This window comes from Mytilus galloprovincialis, chromosome 1 (genome assembly GCF_965363235.1).
Source record: "Mytilus galloprovincialis chromosome 1, xbMytGall1.hap1.1, whole genome shotgun sequence".
In the NCBI taxonomy this organism is placed as follows: Eukaryota; Metazoa; Mollusca; class Bivalvia; order Mytilida; family Mytilidae; genus Mytilus; species Mytilus galloprovincialis.
Window position 1 is genome coordinate 41,936,732 of NC_134838.1, and position 27,314 is coordinate 41,964,045.

The following is a 27,314-nucleotide window of genomic DNA, read 5'->3' on the forward strand; positions in this document are numbered from 1 at the left end:
ATTTTGTGTCATACCATTACGTGTTCCAATACAAAACTAGCATTTACAAACATGAAAGTTTTAAATCTCGGGGGCTTGCATAAAACTTTCATGTTTGTAAATGCTAGTTTTGTATTGGAACACGTAATGGTATGACACAAAATAACATTTGATGACGCCAGATTTAAAAGTTGTCACTGACTTGAGCTGTCTACAAATATAAAATTGTCATGTAAAGCCTATTACACATGTTATCATTGAAATGCCTGTACCAAGTCAGGAATATGACAGTTGTTATCCATTCGTTTGCTGTGTTTGAGCTTTTGGTTTTGTCATTTGATTACGGAATTTCTGTTTAGAATTTCCTCTGAGTTCGGTAATTTTTGTTACTTTCTTTTTTTGTTCATTAACATTCTACGTCTGATATGTACTCTGGAGCCAATGACAAATTTTGAACATTAAATAATATTAAGTAATATTAGGGTTAAGCTAGTGCTCTTTAAGGTTCATTAATAAAATAATTTTCGTTTACAAACAAATTGAATATGTGATGACAATGTACACACTCTATACAAAAAAAAAAGTAAAATCGCAAAAATACTGAACTCCTAGCAAAATCTAAAACGGAATGTCCATAATCTTTTCAACCTATTTTTAATGAAAATTTTATAAAATGTAAACATTTTTGTAGACGAAAAGCGTCTGGCGTACAAAACTATTAACCTAGTATCTATGATGAGATGTTTTACTGTTATTCTTTATTCCGAAATGCTTTTAAAACTTAGTAATGTCCAACTCAAAATGAAATTATGACAAAATCACTGAACTAAACTCTCCTCGACATGTTTACGTTATTGTCTTTAACATTAAAGCAGCTGTGTGTTTAATAAGTATATTAATGGCTTTAAATAATAAACGCTAGTTTTTTTGTCTTGGTCGTCAAAAAAGATTTTGAAAAAAACTGTCTATTATTGATGATCTGTTTAACAGATTGTTTTATATTGCATTGTTTGTTCCTATGCACTCTGTTAACTTCCTGGTAAAATTTGACGACCTTGTTATTAGATCAGATAAGAATACATTTATCATGTATTGCTTAAAACTTGAAGTTCTTACTTATACATATATAAATGTGAAATTAGTATAACTATACTTGTTTATGATTGGAGCCAATATAGAAACAACATAGCATTTCAAAGTTTAAAAAAGAAGTGTCACTATATATATGTATATATTATATAATACTAGTATACAACTCGTCTAAACATCAACCCAACAATGTTAGATCTGTAAATTTAAACCCATGATACTGAGATATCGTGACACCAACTCGCCTGCACAGTAGCCGTCCCGCTAGACCACACGACCACGTAGGCTTTTATAATTATAAAGCTTTCGGTGGCCGTGTGTTACCTTTTCTCGTCAGTTTTAATCTAGCGGCGTACTACAGTTCATGATATATAAGGCATGGAGATGTTATTGTTATAGATCAGATCAATTATCTATGGTAAAGGATCTTACAAATTAATGCAAGATAAAGTCACAGAAAATAATTAAGTACGTCTGAGTCAGTGACAACTCTACAACAGATTTGTCCATCGGATCACCAGCAATGATGGTGATACATTGCTGTGTACATTATGTATATACAACTCGTCTAAACATCAACCCAACAATGTTAGATCTGTAAATTTGCTTTCGCCAATTGTTTGTTCTTCCCTCGCCGGGATTCGAACCCAAGCTACTGAGATATCGTGACACCAAATCGCCTGCACTGTAGCCGTCCCGCCAGACCACACGACCACCTGGGCTTCACAATTTCATTTGAAATAAATTTAAAAATCCAAATATATAAATATGCAGACTTCTTCTTGTCAGGAGTGTTTATTTTTGAAATATTTCTCACGGAATTAAAACTTTTCAGTTGTGGTTTCTGCAAAAATACAAAATTATTCCTGGTATCTATGATGAGTTTATTTCTAATACATGTACAATGATTTCACAATATATTAATTTTCATATACCTACAAAGGTCTTGACATTCTATGGATTTATTGTACTTGCTTAATATTACAGATACTTGCCGGTCAACGAGTGAAAGAAAAAAATAATATTAAGATATGCTCGTTTAATATAATCATGTCTTAATCTAGCTGTGATATATTAGTTGTTAAATACTGTAAAACATTTAAAAAAAAAAATTAAAATATGTTTTATTTTATCATAGTTTTTCCTCAATGTCATGGAAAAAACGTTTATTAGCACAATGACACTGATTTTAATCCAACTTTCAAAGACTTTTGTTTTTTAATTTAAAGACCTTGTGTAGCTGCTGTTATAAAAAAATGATTTATATAATTTACAAAAATACTTTAGGATGCTAAAGAACGGGCGCACATTAAATTTGTAAATAATTATGTTTTCATTTGAAATAAATAAAAATTTCCAAATACATTTCACTTCGATATTTCCGCAGAACTTCAAGTTTAGCGGGCTCATTTTTCACAACAAAATATGCATGTACCTCTGACAGCATATACAATAATCAGAACCTGTATATATATTTTAGTATTCATCCTACGTGAATTTACAAGGATTGTGATTTAGTCTAGTTATTAAGATTCATGTTTAATAGCATTATAAAATGTTTGTCAGATATCTTGTCAGATAAGCTAAAGTCAGGATCAGGTTCCACTGACCTAGTACTTATTTAAGTACTTTCCACTGACAAGGAATATACAAGATTATGGGCATCGGATTAAAAACCATTTGTAAGTAAGATGTTTGTGTCAACTTTACAAAAAAGAAATAAATATGATCTTTTCGTGACAATGAAAACGTATGTAAAATGAAGTTATGTCAAATATGTTCTTGTCATCAAACGAATTATTTAAATTTAAATTTGATTGTGGTAAATAGAAATTCTTTATAGATAAGAGTTTATAATTTGGTACGAAACACGCGTGTCTTGTCTACTTAGGACTTGCCCATCGTTACCAGTGGCGATTGAAATGAGCTGGATGTTCATGATTTATGAAAACTTTGGATTATGGTTTACTAGTTTTCAATTTTACGACTTTTACTAGGTTTATGATAAGATATTTTTGTATCTCAACAATTACCGGTATTCGTTATGTGAAGTATGTTTGAATAAGGTCGAGAACGTGCTACTATTTGACAACTGGGCAAAACACAAGGTACAGCAGAACTGACAAGTTTTGAACGGTGTGTGATACAATTGTTTGTTATTTAAGTGTAGCAACGAACTTGCTTGATGTCACTTGACTAACACATATGATAAGAGAAATTTCTAGTGCCGACAACAGTCTGTCACAAATTGTAAACTATCAAGGCTATAATTAGTAAGACAGGTACGCATGTCCCTTCTACACTGTTCATTCGCCTTATGTGTGTGTATGGAGTTTGGAGGGACATTTGTTGAAATTTCTACCAGCATTTTCCAACTTTAATGAGAAACAAACGTCTGTTTTTTACTGACTGACTTCCATCAGGAACTTCTTAGGAAGAAAGAAAAAAAGTTTCTTCCTTTATAAATTATCTGTTAACAAAACTTTGAATTTTTCAAATACTAGGGCTTTTCTACCTCAGGAATAGATCACCTTAGCTGTATTTGGCAAAACTTTTAGGAATTTTTGGTCTTCAATGCTCTTCAACTTTGTACTTTATGTGGTTTTTTTTTAACATTTTTTCATGTGAGCGTCCCTGATGAGTCTTTTGTAGACGAATCGCGTGTCTGGCGTAAATATAAAATTTCAATCCTGGCATTTATGATGAGTTTATTTAACTTCACTAATCCTACATAGATTATGTTTCTCACTATTTTATTCAAAATTTGGTGACTTTGTTTAACTCATCTATTCCGTAGAACTTGAGATAAAGCATACAACAGATACAGCTAAATCATTCTCAGTATCTTGACTTACACCTAGAAATTTACAATTTGAGTGGGTTGAAAGCAAATTTTTGAGACAGAAGAGAAGATTTCAGCTTTCCAGTTGTGAGCTTTCCATGTATTGGTACAGTTGGATGCAGACCAAACATTACATGACGACGGGCGGAAGAAGTACACGCGGCGTTTGCCCGCGTGTACTTCATGTAAACGTTTACTATGAAATTTCAGTAGACATAAAAGTAGACGGTCGTTTTAATGTCGCGTTTACCTCTGCGTTAACGCGAAAAAGGCGCGTCTTCTCATTTTGGAAAAGGCATTAATTTTACTTTCCAGTTTACTTCCGCGTTTACGTGAAAAAGAGCGTTTTCTATTTTTGTAAAGCGTAAATCCATGTTTACTCTTTATATAAACGCGTGTTAACTCAGATTGTCATCGTATCTTAGATACACATACCTCTCAAATCACACGTTAAGGTACATCAAAATGACAAACTTTATTTTCGATTGACATATTGGCGATTACAGTTAATGATATAACACCTCATAATTAATTGAAATTAATCATAGCATATAAGTACAAAAGGATATTTTCCCTGTAACTGTAAAACCAACAAGACTTTCAGTTTACATTCATAAGTTTAAGACGATCTGACAAAAACATAACTTATGTTCAAGTTTCTAGAAAAGGTTTTAATGCATATGTAAATATATAAAGAATATACAGAAAACCTACTATTCAAAGTTATTGGAATTAATTTTGCAATTTATAAAAGTTTTATTTCCAATCAAAAGTGTTTTTGAATTGTTACGGTTTTCAACACATATACGCAAAATATAAAGATAAAAGTCGTTTTTACAAAATAAAAAAATGTACAAATGTACACGAAGTTTATTCTATAATTTACATTACCAATTAACGCGAAAAATAAACGCGCGTTTACTTTCAAGTGCATGTGAGAATAAATTTGTGAAATCTGATGTAAACGCCCGTTTACTACTAACCAAACTCGGGTACACATTAGAAAATTCCATTTTAACCACTTTAACGTAATGATAGTAAATCTGCATACGGAGTATATATCTCCCTGTTGATACAATATTCCTGGGCTTGTATTTTCTATCATTTATTGTTTGATAGAGAGTTGCTGCTCACAAGGAAGCTATTAAAGTAAGAGTTCCAATTGGTGAAATTGAAAAGATCCTTTCGTAACTTTTACAGATGTCATCACTAGTTGGTTGGTCGTTATTGAATATTTCATTTACAGATGATAGTGGATATTTTCAAATTGTCACAACTACAATCCAATCCCCTTTTCCCCGAATTTGATCTACAAAATGAAACTCATGTCCAGGTTTGAGCTTACATAAGCAGCACGACAGGTGAAATATATGGAACAGAATCTGTTCACCCTTTCGGAGCACCTGAGATTACAATCAAATTCTGATGGGATTCGTGTCTTAAGTTTTCTATTTTGTTTTTTTGTGCACACACACACACACACACACACACACACACACACACACACATTCTTCAACATATGTGTCATATCTATTTCTATCTATTACCGCCGTTTCCGTTTTTGAATTTTTTTCTGAAAATAATTTCGAATTTGACTTCCAACAGATTTTATTCTGGTGTTACTAATGAGTATTATATTGATGATAAACGTATCAAAGATACCAGAATTGAAATTTTGTATTTGCACCAGATGCGCTTTTTGTCTACAAAAGATTCATCAGTGACGGTCGAACCAAATTATAAACCTTGTTAATAAATCTCATCATAGATACCAGAATAACGAGATGAAAATAGGAAGAGCAAACAGTGAAATCTCACAAATACTGAACTCTGAGGATAATTCAAACAGGAAAGTCCCTAATCAAATGCCAAAATCAAATGATAAAACACATCAAACGAATGAACACCAACCGTCACACTCCCGTCTTGGCACATACATCCTAAAATGTAGAAAATGGTGGATTGAACCTGGTCCAACAGTGCCAAACCTTTTACCTGTCCGACAGTCTCACTAAATTCCAATATATTTATAACGACGCGTGAACAGAACAGACACTAAAGGTAAAATTTTCAAAATAAGGTACAAGAGTCATCACCGTGTCACAATCTCAATCAGAACAATAGAGACCTATAATGGTTATCAGACAAATTAAGCCAAGAAGAAACAAAAGACTAGAAAGGACAACAACACAAGAAAACAAAAGACAATATAACAGCAAGCAAAATCATGACATACACACACAAAAAAGAGACGCTTTTCGAGCACAATGCATAAAAACCGGAGAGCAAGCAATTCCTACATTATCTATGATATTCTTTGTTATACCAATGATTGCTAGTAAAATTACAGTCTTTTTGTCTTACAGGTTTTACTTTGGTTGTGATCTTTAATCAATATAAGCACACAGAAGGTAAAGTCATAATTCTTTTTGTCGGCCATTGGTAATTTTTCTGTAAATGATTTAAGGAGTTTGTGATTAATTGATCATAATAATCCGTCGAGAAATAATAAGATTTTCAGAGTGTATATTGTATTCAAAATTGTACGTTGAACATGCTTTGAAATCTTTGTCTTCTGACATAACATGTTTACTTTCCGTTTCCAGCTAGAGGACCAGAATGTTTAAAATGTAACAACATGGATAGCCCAACAAGTTGTACACACGTGGTAAGATGCCAAGATCATGAGGTACGTCTTTTCTATAAAGTTATGCTCGGTGATACGCTTAAATTCTTATTATGATTCTTTTTATGCCCCACCTACGATAGTAGAGGGGCGTTATGTTTTCTGGTCTGTGCGTCCGTTCGTCCGTCCGTCTGTTCGTTCGTTCGTCCGTCCGTTCGTTCGTTCGTCCGTCTGTCCCGCTTCAGGTTAAAGTTTTTGGTCAAGGTAGTTTTTGATGAAGTTGAAGTCCAATCGACTTCAAACTTAGTATACATGTTCCCTATGATATGATCTTTTTAATTTTAATGCCAAATTAGAGGGTTTACCCCAATTTCACGGTCCACTGAACATAGAAAATGATAGTGCGAGTGGGGCATTCGTGTACTGGGGACACATTCTTGTTCATATATATTTTATATCTTCAATACACACCGGTGCATTAGTTAAAACGTATGATACAGTAACAGTTTTATAAGCATGCTCGTTTATAAAAAAAACTCGTTTTGAAATATAACAACTACTAACTTGGCTAACAATTTGAAATATAACAACTACTAACTTGGCTAACAATTTTAAATATAACAACTACTAACTTGGCTTACAAACGTATGCTGTTACTTTGATTTGCAGAATGTTTGAACACTTTAACGTAACAATGACGTTTCTTCTTCAGGGCAACAGAAAAAGCATTTGTCTGAAACATTTGTTTGAATCGTTTATCCTCCCAAAGCACATGAAGTTAGCCCCCTTTTTTTGTAGGGTCCAAGTTGCTCAGTCTTTAATTTGCTTTGTCTTTGTTTGTATACTTGTTTGTGTTTGTGTTTAAGTCTTTACCTTTTTTCGCCATATTCTTGTCAGTATAAAAAAAGAAGATGTGGTATGATTGCCAATGAGGCAACTTTCTACGAGAGACCAAATGACACAGATATTAACAACTATAGATTACCGTACAACCTTCAACAATGAGCAAAGCCCATAACGGCCTAATTTATGTACAAAAAATTGACTGTCAGTTCATTTTTTACTAATGAATTTGACTGTCCCTTCGGTATCTATCGAATGTCTTTTAGATCTTTAATGATTTTTATGTTGTCTTTTTATAAGAACTGATGTTAAGCCTCATTTGCTCTCAATAATCCTTCGCCGAAGATTTGACGTCAATTTTATTTCAAACCATGATTGTAATTCTTACTCATTGATTCTTGCAAAAATGGTCACGTGACACAAAGCATGACCTGTATGTAGCGGTATCGCGTATTAAAAAAAAAACTTATTCGTATTCACTCAAATACTTGATTATTTTGAATGGAAAATAATCGTCGATGACACAATATCCCAACACACACTTGGGAAAATGCAAAGAAAAGAAAACTGTTTTATTTTTACACCTGGAGTTCATCTAAATATCACTTTGAGATGGTCATACGGTTTCATTTTACTACTGGAAGTTCAAGACGGTACATAGAACTGAAATGAACGGACTTCTTTGTTAGTTGTCTAAACGATACATCTGACTTTAGTGATATCATTTTAACAATATTTATTCACACAAAAAGAAGAATAGCACACTTTACGAGATATGTTATTGGTAAGATATTTCGTGAATAAGCTATAAAATTACTTTATTTGACCGAGAAAAAGAAAAGAGTTTGCTGGGATGTTTTATATGTAAATTTATATTTATTAATACTCAAACATTTGATTCTTTCAGCAATGTTTTGTTCAAAAGTATCTAACAGATGATGGTCATACGTTTTTCAATGTCGGCTGTAAAGATAATCAGGTAGCTTTATAAAAAACACTATTATGTCCCATTTATAGGCATTATGTTTCACGGTCTGTGCGTCCGTTCGTACGTCCGTCTGTCCCGCTTCAGGTTAAAGTTTTGGTCAAGTTATTTTTTTATGAAGTTGAAATCCAAACAACTTGAACTTAAGTATACATGTTCCCTATGAAATGATCTTTCTAATTTAAATGCCAAATTAGAATTTTGACCCAAATTTGACGGTCCACTCAACATAGAAAATGATAGTGCGAGTTTCAGGTTAAAGTTTTTGGTCAAGGTAATTTTTGATGAAGTTGAAATCCAATCAACTTAAAGCTTAGTACACATGTTCCCTATGATATGATCTTCCTATTTTTAAATTTAAATGCCAAATTAGATTTTTGAACCCAATTTGACGGTCCACTGAACATAGAAAATGATAGTGCGAGTTTCAGGTTAAAGTTTTTGGACAAGGTAATTTTTGATGAAGTTGAAATCCAACCAACTTAAAACTTAGTACACATGTTCCCTATGATATGATCTTTCTATTTTTAAACCAAAATACAACTTTTTACTCCAATTTGACAGTCTCCTGAACATAGAAAATGATAGTGTGAGTTTCAGGTTAAAGTTTTTGGCAAAGGTAATGTTCCCTATGATATGATCTTTCTATTTTTAAAGCAAAATATAGTGTTCTACCCCAATTTCATGGTACACTGAACATCGAAAATGATAGTGTGAGTAGGGCATCCGTGTACTATGGACACATTCTTGTTTTTATCTGTTTTTGCCACTTTTTTCAGTTGTGGTTCCGACTCACCTGCATTGTTGTACATTTATATATCAATTGCGATGCCCCGTCTTTACCTTTCAATTGTATTGTCTTGCCCTACCTGATTTTTTTTTCACATCATGAAATTAAAAAAAAATCGTCAATAGTTTTACTTAGGATTTTCTTATCCCAGGAATAGATTACCTTAGTTGTATTTGGCACAACTTTTTGGAATTTTGGGTCCTCGATGCTCTTCAAGTTTGTTCTCCTTTGGCTTTATAACTATTTTGATCTGAGCGTCACTTATGCGTCTAATGTAGACAAAACGCGCGTCTGGCGTATGAAATTACAATCCTGGTACCTTTGATAACTATTTACTGTGTTTTACAGATAATTTAAAAAATATATCAAAACTGTTTAAAACTACTTTTTAAATCATTACTATGTATGGATTGGAGAACTATTGCTTGGTTCTTTATTTACATGGTCCATTATTCTCTAATTTCCATAATTTAACACCTCCATTATTGACTATTTTGTTTTTGCCTTTTTTTTTTCTCTATTTTTTTTTGGGGGGGGGGGGAGGGACATTTTTCCAGATTTTTGCCATTTGTCTATAGTTCACACTTTTCTCTGTCATAAAATTAAATATTATATGTTAACCCCATCCAGACACTAATTTGGGAACTGATATGAGTATATTCTATTTTTCTAATTCACAAAGTTCTTAAAACGCGCGTCTGGCGTATAAAATTATAATCCTGATACCTTTGATAAATATTTACACCACTGGGTCGATGACACTGCTGGTGGACGTTTCTTCCCCGAAGGTATCACTAGCCCAGTAGTCAGCACTTCGGTGTTGACATGAAAATTAATTATTTGGTCATTTTTATAAATTTCCTGTTACAAAACTTTGAACTTTTCGAAAAACTAAGGATTTTCTTATTCCAGGAATAAATTACCTTAGTCGTATTTGGCACAACTTTTTGGAACTTCGGATCCTCAATGCTCTTCAACTTTGTACTTCTTTGGCTTTATAACTATTTTGATCTGAGCGCGTCACTAATGAGTCTTATGTAGACAAAACGCGCGTCTGGCGTATAAAATCATAACTATTTACTGTGTTTTACAGTTATTTTAAAAAGATCAAAACTGTTTAAAACTACTTTTGAATCATTACTATGTATGAATGGGAGAACCATTACTTGTTTTTTTTTTTTTTTTTTTTTATTTTCATGGTCCATTATTCTCTAATTTCCATAATTTAACACCTCAAATATTGACTATATTGATTTGCCTTTTTTTTCTCTATTTTTTTGTTGCTGCCATTTTTCTATGTTTTGACCACTTTTCTGTAGTTGACATTATTCTCTATCATAAAAATAAGTAGTATATGATAACCCCATCCAGACACTAATTTCTGTAATTATATGAATAGATTCTATTTTTCTACTTCACAAAATTCTAAAAATGTACGCATGCTCAACGCTTTTTCAACCCTATTAAATTACTCACAGAAGCATTCAAAACTTATAATTACATTTTTTGTCAGGAAATCACGATTTCTATCAAGTTTTTATTTAATTACATCCCAGCTCCTTTGTTCTAACAGGGGTGATCTGAGCCGGATCACCCCTACCAGATCACCCCAGTTTGAGTTTCTTTGTTATGCATGTTTTCCTTTGTTCTGTAACATTTTGGCGGGAATGTCAAATCCACTATAAAACTTATAATTAATTATACAGAAAAGACTATCTATGAAAATTCACGTAGAAAAAAATCCAGTATATACTGGGAATCGAACTCAAGACCTTTAGCATATCAAGCCACGACACATACCACTACACTAGGACGACTGGATACGAATTAACAGTAATTATACATACTTAAAGGAAGCAAGATCTTTTTATAAGTAGGGCGAGTTGGCAGACCTTTATTCAGTGGGGTTTAAACCTTTTTTGTTAATAAGTGAGTTGTCAGGCTGACTGTTCAATTTGATTTTACACTTTTTCAAAGTGTGGCGAGTCGGAAAACAAGAGAGTGGTGATTTTTTTATAAAGTGGCGATATAGTATGGGCCAATTGGCAAGTGGGGCGAGTTGACATTGTTTGATATCTACTCATCGTGTTCGGGGGTCATAAAGGGTATACATCATGTAGTAATATATAAAGTATATTATAATGGTTGTGTGGCGTTTTAAACTAGATTTTTTGAATTGTAAATAGTTTTTCGTCTAATTTAAAACAGCTGGGATGTAAAATAGTTATCCCACTCGGACTTGGTGTGTCAGTGTTAGATCACCCTCTGGCCTCCGGCCATCGGGGTGATCTTACACTGACACACCGCGTCCTTGAGGGATAACTATTAATTAAGCTGTACAATTTATTGTGGAAGCTCGCGTCATCATGAATGTTACATTTCTTTTGGAATGAATGTTGATTTCAGAATGACTCGAGCTTGCTGTTAGTCAATTAAAAAAACCGTATTATAATGAAAAATACATGTAATGTAATTATTCATACATAAATCGTGCTCTTCATTTCAAGTTTTGTGTGGCCATAAATCAGGTCGGGAAAAGAGAAAGTAAGGAGATAGACAAAAGTTCATTTAATCAAACCTTTGAAGACAGTTTTAACCCTACAGTTGTATGTGAAGCATGCTGTCAAAGTGATCTCTGTAATGCAGATTCTAAATGTGGCTCGAAACGTAAGTTGACGCTGATTTTTTAAAATTTAGTACAGTGAAACCTGAAAAAAAACCGAATCCTGCATAAACCGAAAACCTGTATAAACCAAACATATTCTTAAGCCCCGTCATATCAAATTGTATGCGTTGTTAACCTGATAAAACCAAAAATTGGCCAAAACCGAACAAAATTTAGAGTCCAAAAGAGGTTCGGTTTAAACGGGTTTCACTGTATTTATATATTTTGGAAAGTAGATTGTCATTAGCTCTTATATAGAAAAAGGACATTTCAAAGGATGCAATTCCCATTGTTTGCAGCCTGACTCAAACTATCGAACAGTATATAAGATTATTGATATAAAAAAAGAGAGATGAATGATATAAATATGTTACAGTTCAATTTAGAGGAGAACACTGAAGACACAGGATAAACACTGTCAAACAAATCAAGTTATATTTTCAATTTCAATATTTGTTGAACATTTAAAAACAGTATGAATGTTACCAGCAGCTCGTATTGTTTATTTCAATCTGCCCTCAAAATCATAATAATATTTTGATAAATTAAAGATAATTCTGTCTGGTGCAATATGATATGTTATAGTCGTAATGATGCTTGGTCCGTTTCTGTGTGTGTTACATTGAAGTGTTGTGTCGTTGTTCTCCTCTTATATTTAATACGTTTTCCTCAGTTTTAGTTTGTTACCCCGATTTTGTTTTTTGTCCATGGATTTATGAGTTTGAACAGCGGTATACTACTGTTGCCTTTATTTATAGTCGTAAGACATGTTTTCGACAGTGTTTTAAGTTTGGCTTTGTCATAATTTTAATAATAAATTCAAGACACCTTGCGACATGACTTATAATGGTCTTATGATTATCAACTCAAGTTTTATTTACTTTCATACATAATTTAATGTTCATTACAATAAAAGTAATACTTGTGTTGCTCTGTCTGTTAAATAGTTAAGAATTATTCTTCTACACTTCGTCAATTAAATTTGAATCTCCAGCAACGTATAACTTGGGCTCTTTCTCTTACTCATGATTTTGTGTAACAAATATATTACATATATTATTTATTATTTATTTCCATTTTGAGTGCTTTATTAATACATTTGCAAGGGGAATAGGTACTCGGTGTACCGAATCTTAAAAGTATTCACAATTGAATAACATTTCATGTATGATAATACATAAATGCAAAGTTCATGATTTATTATATACCAATTAAAATTTATCAAATTATCAACTCCGATTTTACTTCCATTTCATACATTTATATAATTTCATGCTTTTAAAATTAAAAAGAAGTACTCGCAAATAAAAATCGGTTATTGATTTAGGGACGTACAGCAAGCGGACGGGCGGGCGGTTGCCAATCAGTGTCCGTTGTTTCCTTTTGCTAAATGAAAGTAAAGCTAAATTTTCACGATTTAAGCTTTGCTTGTTGTTGAGTTGTCGACCTTTTAGTAGCAAAACATTATACTTTTTACATAATCGAGTTATTTTTTATTTTTTTTTTATCATTATTCAAAATCAAACAAAATAATATGTTCACTTATGACAGTCATAAGAGCATCATAGGTATGACAATCTTAAGACAGCTTTGATATACACTCAATGACATATTCGATTAAAGTCATAAGATGGCCATCTTATAAATGACACATCTTATGATACTATCGAAAACCATGCCCTGAACTTTATCTGATAGATGTATACTTCTTTTGGATTTTTGAGACAAGGATAAAATGAAATGTTGGCTCCTTCTTTTGATATTAATCTAACGCAATGATTTTTTTCCAGCTTTGCAACATGCAGGAAAATTGCTTTGTTATTCATGCGGATTTTTGCCGGCTGCACAGAAATGTAACACGATAACGATGTGCGGTAGTGATGAAGTACGTTCTTTTTTTTTTAATTTGTTTTGGTCATATTGAATTTTATTTTATAATTAATCAACAGTCTGAAATTAGAAAAAAAAGAATGAAAATATGAAGATATTTAGTATACGTCATCGAGACAGCAATACAGCTAGCAGAATACCTCTTTTGTTTAGCGGCTTTTGTCTAGGAGGAGTTGCTTGATCCTGTTTGCTTTTTATCTCTGGCACTGTAAAATATTCTTTTGTTAATTCCTTTTGTCGCAGTTTCCCGGTTTATGTATGATACGGATTTCAACAAAAGGCAAGTATCTGTTCTGTTTGTGAACCTCAAAATTTGTAAGACACCGTCCTGATCCGACGGACGGACATGTACGCGATTCCATCTTTTTACAGCACGATTTAAAAAAAAAAACCAAAACAATTTTCTGAAATTCGCAAATGGGATTTTTTAACTTGAAACATGCAAGACGATAACTGCTGATTGCTGAAAGCCAAGTGGAGGAATGTCTGAAAGATGCGGGGATGCCAAATTGGTATTAGCTTCTATTATTGGCTAATGTTTAACTGCGAAATTTGAATAATGAAACCTGATTGTTTGTTCATAAATCCAGACATAACAAATTGCGAATATTGAGTAATCTGATGGGTTGCTAGGTCATAAAATCTTCAAAAAAAAAATGGAAAAGGATGTGCAGGAGTTTATTGCGAAACCAAAAAGTCCAAAACTAAAAACACAAATCTGATTACTAATATATTTGACTCAAACACAATTCACCTTCGAATCATATTTAGCCATATATGGATGTACGAGAAAAATCAGAATTAAGATTATCAAAAGTAGTAAAATCATATATAGCAGTCACGAAAGTATCCCACAAGTTGTAAAAGATAATTCACTAATGCATATAACATATAACATGTTTAATGGTAAGTTAACCTCTATAGCAATAAGATGATGTGGTATGAATGCCAATGAATAAACTCTCCATCCAAGTCAAAATGTGTAAATTGTAAACAATTATAGGTCAAAGTACGGTCTTTAAAACGGACTGTTTGGATAACACCTTTTACGGAATAACTGCACTTGAAAGCTAACTTTACGACCAACGTTATGATTTCAGCTTCCCAATTGTAACCTTTTCATTTTTTAAACCAAGAGTTGGAAATGATGAAGTTGAAATCATCACTTCTTAAATTTACGGACGCCATCACGAGTTGGTTGACCGTTATGGAATTTCCGTTATACAGATTATATCGGATATAATCCTTATGTCGTAACAACAATCCGTTCCCTTTTCACTAATGTGACATACAGAAATAGACTATTTACCAGCTTTGTAATAATATGACCAACACACGTGGAGCAGAATCTTCTTACCCTTCCAGAGCACCTGAAATCACCCAAGTTTGGTAGGGTTCGTGTTACTGTTTTACCCCTATTTGTGACATTTTTACCTATTGTGTCTGTTTGTCAATGTAATCGAATTCGAGGCGATTGTAGTACAAGTGAGAGGTTTACCGCTATAAAACCAGGTTCAATCCACCATTTTCTACATTTGAAAATGCCTGTACCAAGTCAGGAATATGACAGTTGTAGTCCATTCGTTTGATGTGTCTTGTAATTTGATTTTGCCAATTGATTAGGGATTTTCCGTTTTGAATTTTCCTCGGCGTTCAGTATTTTTGTGGTTTTCTTTTTGAATTGTACTCTTTAAGCCTATTAGAATAATGAACTATTGTTAGTCTTGTTTGATTTTTCATTTTAGTTTCTTTTATATATTTCGGAGTTTAGTATGACGTCTATTATCCGTGAACTAGTATACATATTTGTTTAGTGGCCAGCAGAATCACGCCTCCGGATGCGGAATTTTCACGCTGCTTTAAAGACCAATTGGTGGCCTTCGGCTGTTATCTGTTATCTGCTCTTTGGTCGGGTTGTTGTCTCTTTGATACATTTCCCATTTCCATTTTCAATTTTATTTATCATGTAATTTTCTAAATTCTAAATACTGATAATTTTTAGTCTACAAATAATATTTCCTTCATGACATCAACAACAATAACAACAACAATACTGATAGTTTAGTCTTAGTTCCATGATTTTTTTATTAGTTGTAAGTGGCTTTGAACTAGCTGTCAGATAACTGCGAGTACTCTCAGATCTGTTCATTGTGTCTTTTTGTGTCGGGATGTATAAGTACCGGGCCACGTCCACTTGTATATGTGTGTCCATCTGATGAGTTAAGCCATTTTCAATTGATTTTTATAGTTCGTTCTTATGTTGTACTGTTATACCACTGTCCCAGGTTAGGGGGAGGGTTGGGATCCCGCTAACATGTTTAACCCCGACACATTATTTATGTATGTGCCTGTCCCAAGTCAGGAGCCTGTAATTTAGTGGTTGTCGTTTGTTTATGTGTTACATATTTGTTTTTCGTTCTTTTTTTACATAGATAAGGCCGTTAGTTTTCTCGTTTGAATTGTTTTACATTGTCTTATCGGGGCCTTTTATAGCTCACTATGCGGTACGGGCTTTGCTCATTGTTGAAGGCCGTACGGTGACCTATAGTTGTTAATGTCTGTGTCATTTTGGTCTTTTGTGGATAGTTGTCTCATTGGCAAAAATACCACATCTTCTTTTTTATATTACATTATTCTCTGAAAACAAAAATAATCAAAAGTATAATCGAAAGTACAGAGAATGATATGCAAACAATGATATACAAATAATACATGGGGTAGTATGAAATACAATGTGAAAAATATCAACAGAAGATAACATGATTATGTGGTCTACAGCGGAGGTTCGATTTTCTCATTTCTTATTTTAATTAAGTAGTTAACAGTTAGAAAGAAAACTTTTCATGTGATAAACAGTTTTCAAGATTTAAGATACATAATTTCATTCCCTTTATCTATGATGATTTTCTTTGAGTGACATAAAAACTAGGGAGGTAATAAAATTGTCTTTCGTTTTTCATGTCGAGCTTATGTTTGTTTCTACATATTCACATTTTTTTTCTTATTTCAGTTATGCTTTTACGAACACACATATCATAGTGGTTTATCTAATGAGAGAAAATGGGCTGCTTCTTGCAACAAAAAGCTTGTGGTAATGTATTAAATTGTCTATGAATAAAATGTTTTTTCCTTATGAAAACAATTCTATTAACGAGTGAAGTCAACCCGAGTCAAATAAAAAATATATGAAACTGACAATCCACTCGAACAGACGCATGACATAACAAAAACGACGATTATGGTTGAAGTTGATTTTTGTTATTTTAATATTTATCTGTCGATAGTAATTTATTTATGATACTGCAAGTCAACTATATGTTACATGCATTAAATTTGTTACAGTAGGCATTGCTGCACTGTTTGTCAAAAAAATACAAAAAATGTATTCTTTTTTTTTTAATTATTTATCAATATTTCATTTGCCATGTTTAAGCTTTTATCTACTGGATCACTGCAAATTAACGTTTTAAGGTACGTTTTTTCACCATTATTAGGTAACGTTCACCTTATTAGTGCTATTGGACAGTTAATCCAGTTAATGTATTTGGTTTATGTGAAAGTCATTTAAGCCAGTTTTTCCATGCTTAAGATAGGGATAAGAAAATAGCAAAGTTCCCATATTTTCCTCTATAGTTGACTGCAGACATAAAACCTTAACTGTAAAATGAAAAGAATATTAGCTTTTACATCTACTCTATCCATAAGAAGCTTCATGTTCAACTGTCCTAATGTCGTAAATACAATCATGTCCCTTTTCCCGAATATGACTTACTGAATTTGGACTTATTACCAAATGTGTACTTACATAAGCAACATGTGGATCTGCTTACCCTTACGGAGCACCTGAGATTAACCCCAGTTTGATTTGGGGGATTGTGTTGTTCATTCTGTAGTATTTTGCGTACTATTGTTTGTCTGTTTGTCTTTTTTAGCCATGGCGTTGTCGGTTCGTTTTGGACTTATGAGTTTAAATGTTCCTCTGGTACCTTTTCTGCTTCTCTTTTAAATAGTACTAGTACTCCATTGTAGATATAATGTTTTTATTGCTTAATTATTTTATTAATCTAATTTTTGGAAAGTACATATGCATATTGTTTTCTTCAAAAGTGTGACCAGCTCGGAACAAGCTGTGAAAGAAAATGCTGTAATACAGATATATGTAATTCAGGATGTGCATCTTCAAGTAAGAAAATAATAGTATACACTATAGAGAGTATGATAATAGTTATCAAAGGTACCAGGATTATAATTAAGTACGCCAGACGCGCGTTTAAGACTCATCAGTGACGTTCAGATCAAAATGGTTATTAAGCCAAGCAAGTACAAAGGTGAAGATCTTTGAGGACCCAAAATTCCCAAAAGTTGTGCTAAATACGTCTAAATAGTTATTAAAGGTACCAGGATTATAATTTAATACGCCAGACGCGCGTTTCGTCTACATAAGACTCATCAGTAACGCTCAGATCAAAACAGTTAAAGCCAAACAAATACAAAAGTTGAAGAGCATTGGAACCCAAGATTCGAAAACGTTGTACCAAATATGTCTAAGGTAATCTATTCCTGGGATAAGAAAATCCTTAGTTTTTTCGAAAAATTCAAAGTTTTGTAACAGGAAATTTATAAAAATGATCATATACATTTAATTGATATTCATGTCAACACCAAAGTGCTGACTACTGGTTATAGTTATCAAATGTAGCAGGCTGATAAATTAATACACCAGACGCGCGTTTCGTATTCATAAGACTCAGCAGTGACTCTCAGATCAAAATAGTTAGAAAGCCAAAAACATGTAAAAAGTTGTAGAGCATTGAGGACCCAAAAGTACAAAAAGTTGTGCCAAATACGAATAAGAGTTATCTACGCCTGAGATAAGAAAATCCTTAGTATTTCGTATAATTCATACTTTTGCTAACAGTAAATTTATAGAAATGACCGTAATCTGACCACGATAAGAGCAACTATCTAGACCTTAAACTTCTAGTAACGTTAAATTATATAAAAATTCTTATTTCATTTATTAAGGAAGCTGGCTTGTCAAGTTTTAGATTTTTTTTTTCTTCAGATTTTCGGAATCCTCTGCTTCTATTTCATTTGAATGCCTTGAAAAAATTTGCCCGGTGACCCCTTTTTTTCTTTATGTTAATCTTTTACATATATAATGATAAGCCATCTGTAAAAGTCTTATTAAATTTTAATTACTTTTTTAACAGTTTTAAGAACTTCAACTTGTCAATGATAAAGCTATGAAATGTCAAGAGAGAATATTTTCCCGCCAAAATTTCAATGGCTAATATCTCGAAAACAAGCACGTGACCTATATATATTTTTTGCTCTTTGGATTCCTTTATTAATCCCGTATCTTTATAAACTAGTGTTTTGAAAAGTATATTACTTTGAAACTGAGAAGCGAACTCCCTTAACAAATAAATTAAATGATATTAACGCATGACATTGGTAAAATCTCTTTGTTTTTACTGTGCTATAATCTGGATAATGAACAGTAAAGATGTGCATTAACTACCGCAGATTTAATGCACAGTTCAAAAGTACCCTGACCGTTAGCAGCGGACCCTGGATTTTGAAAGGTGTGTAATTCCATAAAATCAAAAGATATTATCGAGAATAGCGAGACTAAAAACCATTTTTGACGATTTTATGATAAAACATGATTTCAAATCAAATGGTTGGGCATATAATGAAATCTTTTATAATATCAACGTAACTAATAAATCAGTGTTTCACAGTCAAACCGGATAAAAATTATAGTTCTGTAACTTCTGCCAAAAAAGGAATGTATTTTAGAATATACAAATAAATAAAATCTGACTTGGATTAGTTTTGTGCTCAATAGATTTTATTACGACTAATTAGATAAGTATGCATTTTTAGTGAATAGGATCGAACTTGATAAGGGGGATAAGCAGCAGATCAATCAAACTTTACTTTGACGAGACATGTCTTCAAAAATTAATATAATAGAAAAGAGCTTGCAAATTAAACCATATACACAGACTTGCTTGGTCAATAACTATAACTTATGAGGACACTATATATGACGATTGAAATGCCATTAAATATGACTACGACAAGCCAAGCCAGTTTTTAATTGATAATTTTTAAGATACTTTTTGAACATTGTTTATAATATAAGAATAATCGAATTTAGTAAGAACTGAAAAGAAAGAAATATAAGCATATAAAAGAAACTATACTGTCAACAGAACTTTGCATAGATTGTTTATAAACGTAAGAATAACGGAATTGAGAAATCAACTTTGTGATTCTTTTGATAAATTTAAAAATTCTATTCAAAGACGCTCCATTTGTGAAAATTGTGACATATTATTAAAACCTTCGAATAGAAATTTTTCACTTTTTTCATTAGTTAAGGAGAACACGTCTTTTTCAAGTCTGCACATAATAGTGGTTGTAAAGATTTAATTTATTTACAAACTATTTAGTAGGAGGTGCAGAAAAACAAACAACCATAAAACATCGAAATAATTACTGCCTTTTTATAATGTAGGATTAAACAACAGAAAAGATATCCCTACCAAACTATCAAAATACCGGACTGATCGGAAAGTATACACGTTGATGAAGGGTTTCTTTGAACGTAAAGAAAACACATTTTCCATGAAAATTATTATAAGAATTGTATCTAACATCGAAATTTCATGTAATAGAATATCCCATTTCATACAGTGGTCAGTCCGTTGGTAAATATTTCTTTTTCACACGTGGAGGTAAAAATGCCAATCACTCTCTATATGTCAGCTGAAAACAAAAATCTGATACAATTCTTCATTCTGATTGAAAGTATTCATTGTAGTAATATAACCTATAATCATTCCAAAAATGTGGTTTAATTTGGGGCTGTTTGGCTAGTTTGCTTGCTTAATATGGTAAAACAAAGGTGTACTTGGAATGATAATTGATTTCTCTTATAGAGCTTCATCTTAGATGCTCATATATATCTAGCCAGTCATAACTATGAACTGGATATAATAAAGTTATATAAATAAGACGAATGAACCTACTCACATGCATCTGTCTTTTATAAGAGTAGCACTAGTTTCCCTATGTTTATACACATTCATTTTGCCGAAATACATTAGACAGGCGAATAAAACAAGTCAACAGTTTTATATGTGATAAACAAATTAATAAAAAACGCACAATCGGAAATATAAACTCCAAATAAAATAAAACCAGAATACACAAGGGTTAATTATTTCAAAAGTAAAGAAAGAAAAAAAACACGTGATATATTGCAGCTTCCAAAAGATATTTCACGCTTCCAAAGCGTTATTATAAATTTACTTCATCATGAAGGTTCAAAGCTGACTTATCTGTTCTAGTAAGATAGTAAAATGTTCGTTTCATCTACATAACTATGGCAACCAATTTAAACATTCCATAAGATGTATACCTTAATTTTGATGTTTGCATGATTCGTATATGGACTAATACTTAAAATGTGTTAGCGAAGTGTTTTAACAATTTTATGACTTTTGAACAGACTGTTGCCTCTATTTGTCGGCAACTTCCGTTACTTCATGACTAGCAACAGCATTCAACAATCAATGCAGAAAAGTGGCTATTATTTATAAATGGATATTTTCATTTATTTGCATTTTATGAAAAATCAATTGAATGTATCATAACGTTATTCTGTTTTTCAGCTACAAAACGTGAGTAGATCTAAATTTATACCAATTTTTAAGTTCATTTAAAACCAAAATGTAATTGTCGTCTTCAACCTAATTTCTATTCCTGTTTCATATTAAAAACGTTTTAGGTATACTGTACGTCTAAATAACGAGGTGATCGACACCATTGTTTCTATTTGAAATTCATTTTTATTATAACTTGCAAATTTGTTCGCATAACTATTTTTTAGATTTTATAGATTGAGAATCCTTAACACAACTTTTCCCATTTAGACTGTGTGTCCGATCCAGCAGATATAGTATTTTTATTGGATGAAAGTGGAAGTATTGGTACACATAATTTTGATATAGAATTAAATTTCATTGCGGAGTTTGCCAAACATTACACCATAGGACCTAATGATGTTCAAATGGGAGTTATAACATTTAATACACAGGTCACTGAACACTTCACATTGAATAATTATGCAAATATAAACGACCTAACAAGAGGAATACGTTCCATTCACTATCATAGCGGTGGCACAAGAACTGACTTGGCGATAGATTATGTTGTTCAGAACAGTTTTTCCCCCGGTACTGGAGCTAGAAGTAACGTCCCTCACTTTTTGATAGTTATATCGGACGGGAATTCGAATAAGCCACATCTAACTAACGCCGCTGCTATACGTTTGCACCAAAGAAATATCAATACATTCGCTGTTGGTGTAGGTCATGTTAACCTGGTCGAATTGAATACAATTGCATCTAGTAGGACAAACCATGTGTTTACAGTGAATAATCATCTGGAGCTGAAACTTCCATTGAAAGCAATACGTTGTCGTAAGTAACATTTTTACAGAAGCCATCATACTATAGAATATGTATTTCTACATATATATAGATTAATTACTTAGTTTACATGTATAAAAAGTTGAAGGAAATTAAATCGGTGTTTTTTTTTTTGGATTTTGTTAGAACTTTTCAAACTATGTTCTATTTTTTTATGCTCACATTTTGTGTAAAAAGTTGCATTGTTTTGATCTGAGCGCAATTCATGAGCCTTGTGTAGAAAAAAATCTCTTCTGGCATGCCTACTATAAGTCTGATACCTTTGGTAGTTTTTATGCATCCAGTTGTGGGTTGTTTTGAATTTGGGTTAATGGGACTACAATATTGTTACCGACGGATTTTTTTAATTTGGTAAGACTCATCAGTGATGCTCATATCAAAATATTTATAAAGCCAAACAAGTTCAAAGTTGAAGAGCATTGAAAGTCCAAAGTATTTTCATCACTATGTCATGTTCCCTTCACAAATGGCTGCGCCCATGCAACTTTATTTAGTATGTTGTTACATTCAGTGATCTAAACGTTGATAAATAATGAACTTCGACTGATCCTAATTTTAAAAAACTGTATATTCATTTCGCTACCCCTTCAAAGCTCAATTCTTTATCATTTTATGTATACCAATATAACAAACGAAAAAAAGACGTTTCAAAAGGGACTGTATTAATAATGTGTTTTAATTAAGAAAGGGGGATGGTGTTTGAGTAATTCCACATGAAGTTTTCAACGTAAAATAATGTTCCTGTATGAAGGAAAGAGAAAAAAATTAAAGATCAATACATCATAGTCTAGCTAATAAAAGTATTTTTTATTGAGGCAAGGATGAATATTGTTTTTGTTTAACATGTACGTGACGTTGCATAACATCATGACAAGATATGCAAATAGGGTTTCCTGTCCATGTAATAAAAGTTGCAAGTTATAAACTATGTATTCACAATACCTTTTCAAAAATACCAATTATCGAACTAAAAGTTCATCAATATATAGACAACAGGTGGCATTTCTGCACGGCCAAGTTGTTGATTACTTGAGTGAAGGGATAATAGATACTGTTGACTCTGTTTGATCTTTATAACCTTACATGATGTTAATAGGTGTCTAAAGTGGCAAAGTAAGGACTATTGTATTTATCAGAATCAAAAGTTGACCAAAAGGACTAATATATTTCTTGGTTTTTTTTTTTATTTCATTGTCATAGTTTAAATTGTCAAATGAAAGAAAAGGTCAATATTTCATAACCTTAAACATGTTAAAGACAGTATGTTATTTTTTTTATATATATATTTGGTGTGATCATTAAATTTAGGATGTAGGATACAAGTAGTTTGGAAATGCACACCCCTTTTTCTAAAAAAAATATTTTAGTGGTTTTCGTTATATTTTTAAATGCTCTTAGATAATATCACTTATTAAATAATTGTGTTGCTCTTAGATATTTCTTAGATATAGGTTTTTATATCTTATTTTCCAACAAAACAAAAATATATATATGTATATGTTACAGGCATTTGGTAAAATGACTGAATTTTCAGGCAATTCATAAAATGCCTAACCTTGACAGGCATTATACAAAATGACTAAAAATATGCAGTCATTTTGTAAAATGATTGAAATTTTGAAACAAAATTCAACAAATTGCCTGTTCAGTTTCAGGCAATTTGTAGAAGAAGGTTATCATTGACAAAAGTGGACAAAAACACAAAATATTGCAAAGAAAATATCTAACGGTTCGGTAGAATTAATTAATTTTCCAAAAACCAGCTAGGAAGGTTTGTATGTCATATGATGTATACTTTTTAGAGAAACTTTATCATTCTCACTCTGTATTTCATATACCAGTAGTGAATTTGTGATTATTTTGTTAAAATGGCAGAAGGACAAATTGTTCTATCAATAGAACAAAATTTACAATAGAAATTTAAGAAATTCTGGATTCAAAACCGTAAATTAAAATGAAATATATGAAGCAGAGAAATTTTTTTTTAATTAACTGTTTGCTTTCATTAGCAAATATGTCATGTATTTATAGACTTGGACAATTCGGTTATAATTCATATGGGTTATTTCTGTAGGCGATTGACCCGGATATAGGACAGACATTTCAACTGCCATTTGCAATTGAAATGGAATTATTATTGATAGGGTGATAGGGACAGAGAACTCCACCTGCAGAACAGCTATCAATAAAAAAAATTGTATGAATTCTAAACGTGAAGAAAGTATTGCATTTTACTAACATATGAAAATATTTCACATGTTTAATATTCCAATTCAGAAATAATTAGCATTTTAATATTTATACCCCCACATCTAAACAAATTCCCCTCTACAATATGGGTTTCGCCATATAAGGCTGTGATGTGATACAAAGATATGGTTGGTAGTGTCATCGTATATATTTTTCAATCAAGATAGCCTATTGCAAATTGTGGCTAGGTTTGAATTTATTTGTGCTAAAAATTACATTTTTTTTATTTCAAAATTTACTATAAAGGGCAATAACTCCATAAGGGAACAATTGACAATTGCTTCTTGCGAAACACAATGCTGTCGAACGTTAAGTGTTTTGTCAGTAAAGGTACTGAAAGAGCTAAATGTGTGATGATTCCGGTTTCTTCAAATATGGTTGAAGTGCTAAAACCAGATTTTACACAAAACAATTATGTATTTACAAAAGTTCAGGGCAAATATTGGATAACAGTTCTGTCATCCAAACATTTTGAGAAATGATAAATAATTGTCAAGTTTTTTGGAATAATTCGGTAAAATTTCATCTTGATTATTAAAACTCTTAAAACTCGACAATTATTTAATTCAGTAATAATTATCATATATAAAACTGTTTAAGTGTTCAAAGCTTCAATTGTTTTTATTTTTTATATTTCATTCTTTAAAATAATTTCAGGCATGTCAATTTTTCCAGGCATTTTGTAAAATGCCTAGAAAAATTAGTCATTATGTAGGCATTTTAGAGAATGTCTAAAATTTTCAGGCATTATACAAAATGCCTAAATTTAGAAAATGCCTGTAACATATACAATAAACTCATCATAGATACAAGGATTGAATTTCGTATTTACGCCAGACGCGTTTCGTCTACAGAAGACTCATCAGTGACGCTCGAATCTGAAAAAAAAATAAAAAGGTCAAATCGGGTACAAAGTTGAAGAGCATTGAAGACCAATATTCCTAAAAGTTTTGTCAAATACTTTTGAAACAAACTTAAAAAAAAAAATAACTCAATCTTATCAACAAAATTCTATATGTCATATACATTTTTTAAACGGAAACTGAAACACACTTTAAATGTTCCATTATATACAGACAAAAGGAATGTATTACATTATATTTAATGGTATTTATTCACATAGAGCTGTGTTATTTTGTTAATTGAATGCTTAGTTTATATTTTTTTCAATTACTTTCAGCTAGTTTCCAGAATATAATTGGTGAGTTGACACAACTTTGTCAATTGCTTTTGCATGATGTTGTGTTTTTTTTTCTTTTATTGAAGACGACAATTACATTTCAGCAAAAAACAGTATCTTTTATGGTTGAATATAAGAAAACGATCACCAATTATCCATATTCCTGAAAATATATTAGTTGTAGTAATTTTGTGCAATTCCCAACAAACCTGCTAGGTATGGGAAATACGTGTCTATAGATTATTCTAATAAACATGCATCATTGAAACAGATATATTAAATTCATATGTTCTTATTCCTTTTTTCTGTCTTCTTTTCAAGGAGAACTCATTCAAAACAAAAATGACAATACAACCAAATGTGTAACAATCTTCCAGTTTCACATTCCGATATATCGATGATCTTTCGTAATCCAATTATCGTGTGAGATCACAACTGATCTTACATCCTTATAGAATTTAAGTTCAAGTGTGTTCACTCAAACTAGAAAAAAAAAACGCGTCAGATGTATAAAATGTATAAGATTTGTTGCTTTTAACAACACTTGGTCTATACCGCTGATGGTAGAGTATCAGTCCCCGAGGGGTACCATCATCTCAGTAGTCAGTTCTTCGGTATTGACATGATTTATAATAAACCTTTCTAAAATTGCCCGTTAATAAATTATAAAGAAACTAAGGTTTTAACTCCATCGGGCAAACCTGACCTAAGGTGGATTTGGCCTTTTTATGTCATTTTTGGATATATAGCTCTTTTGGTTGTTTCGGTTTTTATACATCATTGGTTTTAAAAAATGTAATCTAAAAAATGCTTCGTACACATGATACTTATAACGTTTTGGTTTCATTTGTTTTGCTGCTTATGATAGTTGAAATTGTCGTTACTAATTACGTTTAAAAAACGCGATGTTAATTTTTATGTGTTAAAGATCCCTTATATTGATGCAAATTGCAAATATACTGTAAAACCTTTATATTAGAACCACCTCACAAACAATTGTGTTACATATTGATGTTGTGTTTCTGTTGTGTCGTCGTTCTCTGCTTATATTTCATGTGTTTACCTCAGTTTAATTTTGTATCCAGGATTTGGTTTTTAACTCAATCGATTTATGAATTTTGAACAGTGGTATACTACTGTTGCCTTTATTTGTCGAGGCAAACGCAAGAAATATTTAAAAAAAAAAACGCATCATGCACTGTTGCTCCTCTATTTGCACTTTTTAAAATTATATTTTACTGGATAATTTGGTGATGGTTTATTGTATAGGTATGTTGTTTGCATTTAATATTTTTGTTTTATAACAATACAAATGTTTTTAATTACAGCTGTAGTACCATGTAAGTAAACGATTTTTTGTGCATTTTTGATATTGAACGTTTTTTACGTAACGAAAAGAGATTTAAAGATTTTAAAGAATCGGATAAAAACATATACTATAGTGCCTAACAAGATTGTGTGAGGTAGACGAAATTGACCTTAAAACGATCGTATTGTCTTTTGATGTCCAAAAATAGGAACATCGTATATATAAGGACTTTATCTAATGACTACATAAATTTGGGATTTATTATTATTATAATATTCGAATGAAACTGAAAAATGTATTTTTTTGTTAGGATAAACAACAATTTAACCTGGCGTAGCCGTGCGTAAAATTTTTTTCTG

At 31.8% G+C, this 27,314-nt stretch overlaps 1 protein-coding gene across 1 annotated transcript; it reads left to right on the forward strand.

The window, feature by feature from the left end:
* The first annotated feature begins 2,649 nt into the window (after positions 1–2,649).
* Positions 2,650–25,667, forward strand: LOC143074905 (uncharacterized). The gene is made up of 10 exons (XM_076250120.1): positions 2,650–2,750; positions 6,277–6,321; positions 6,517–6,599; positions 8,287–8,358; positions 11,662–11,821; positions 13,610–13,704; positions 16,720–16,800; positions 17,817–17,906; positions 21,659–22,207; positions 25,647–25,667. Exons 1-9 carry the CDS (start codon positions 2,726–2,728, stop codon positions 21,683–21,685), a joined length of 678 nt encoding a protein of 225 aa, XP_076106235.1. The 5' UTR covers positions 2,650–2,725; the 3' UTR covers positions 21,686–22,207; positions 25,647–25,667.
* Positions 25,668–27,314: the final 1,647 nt, after the last annotated feature.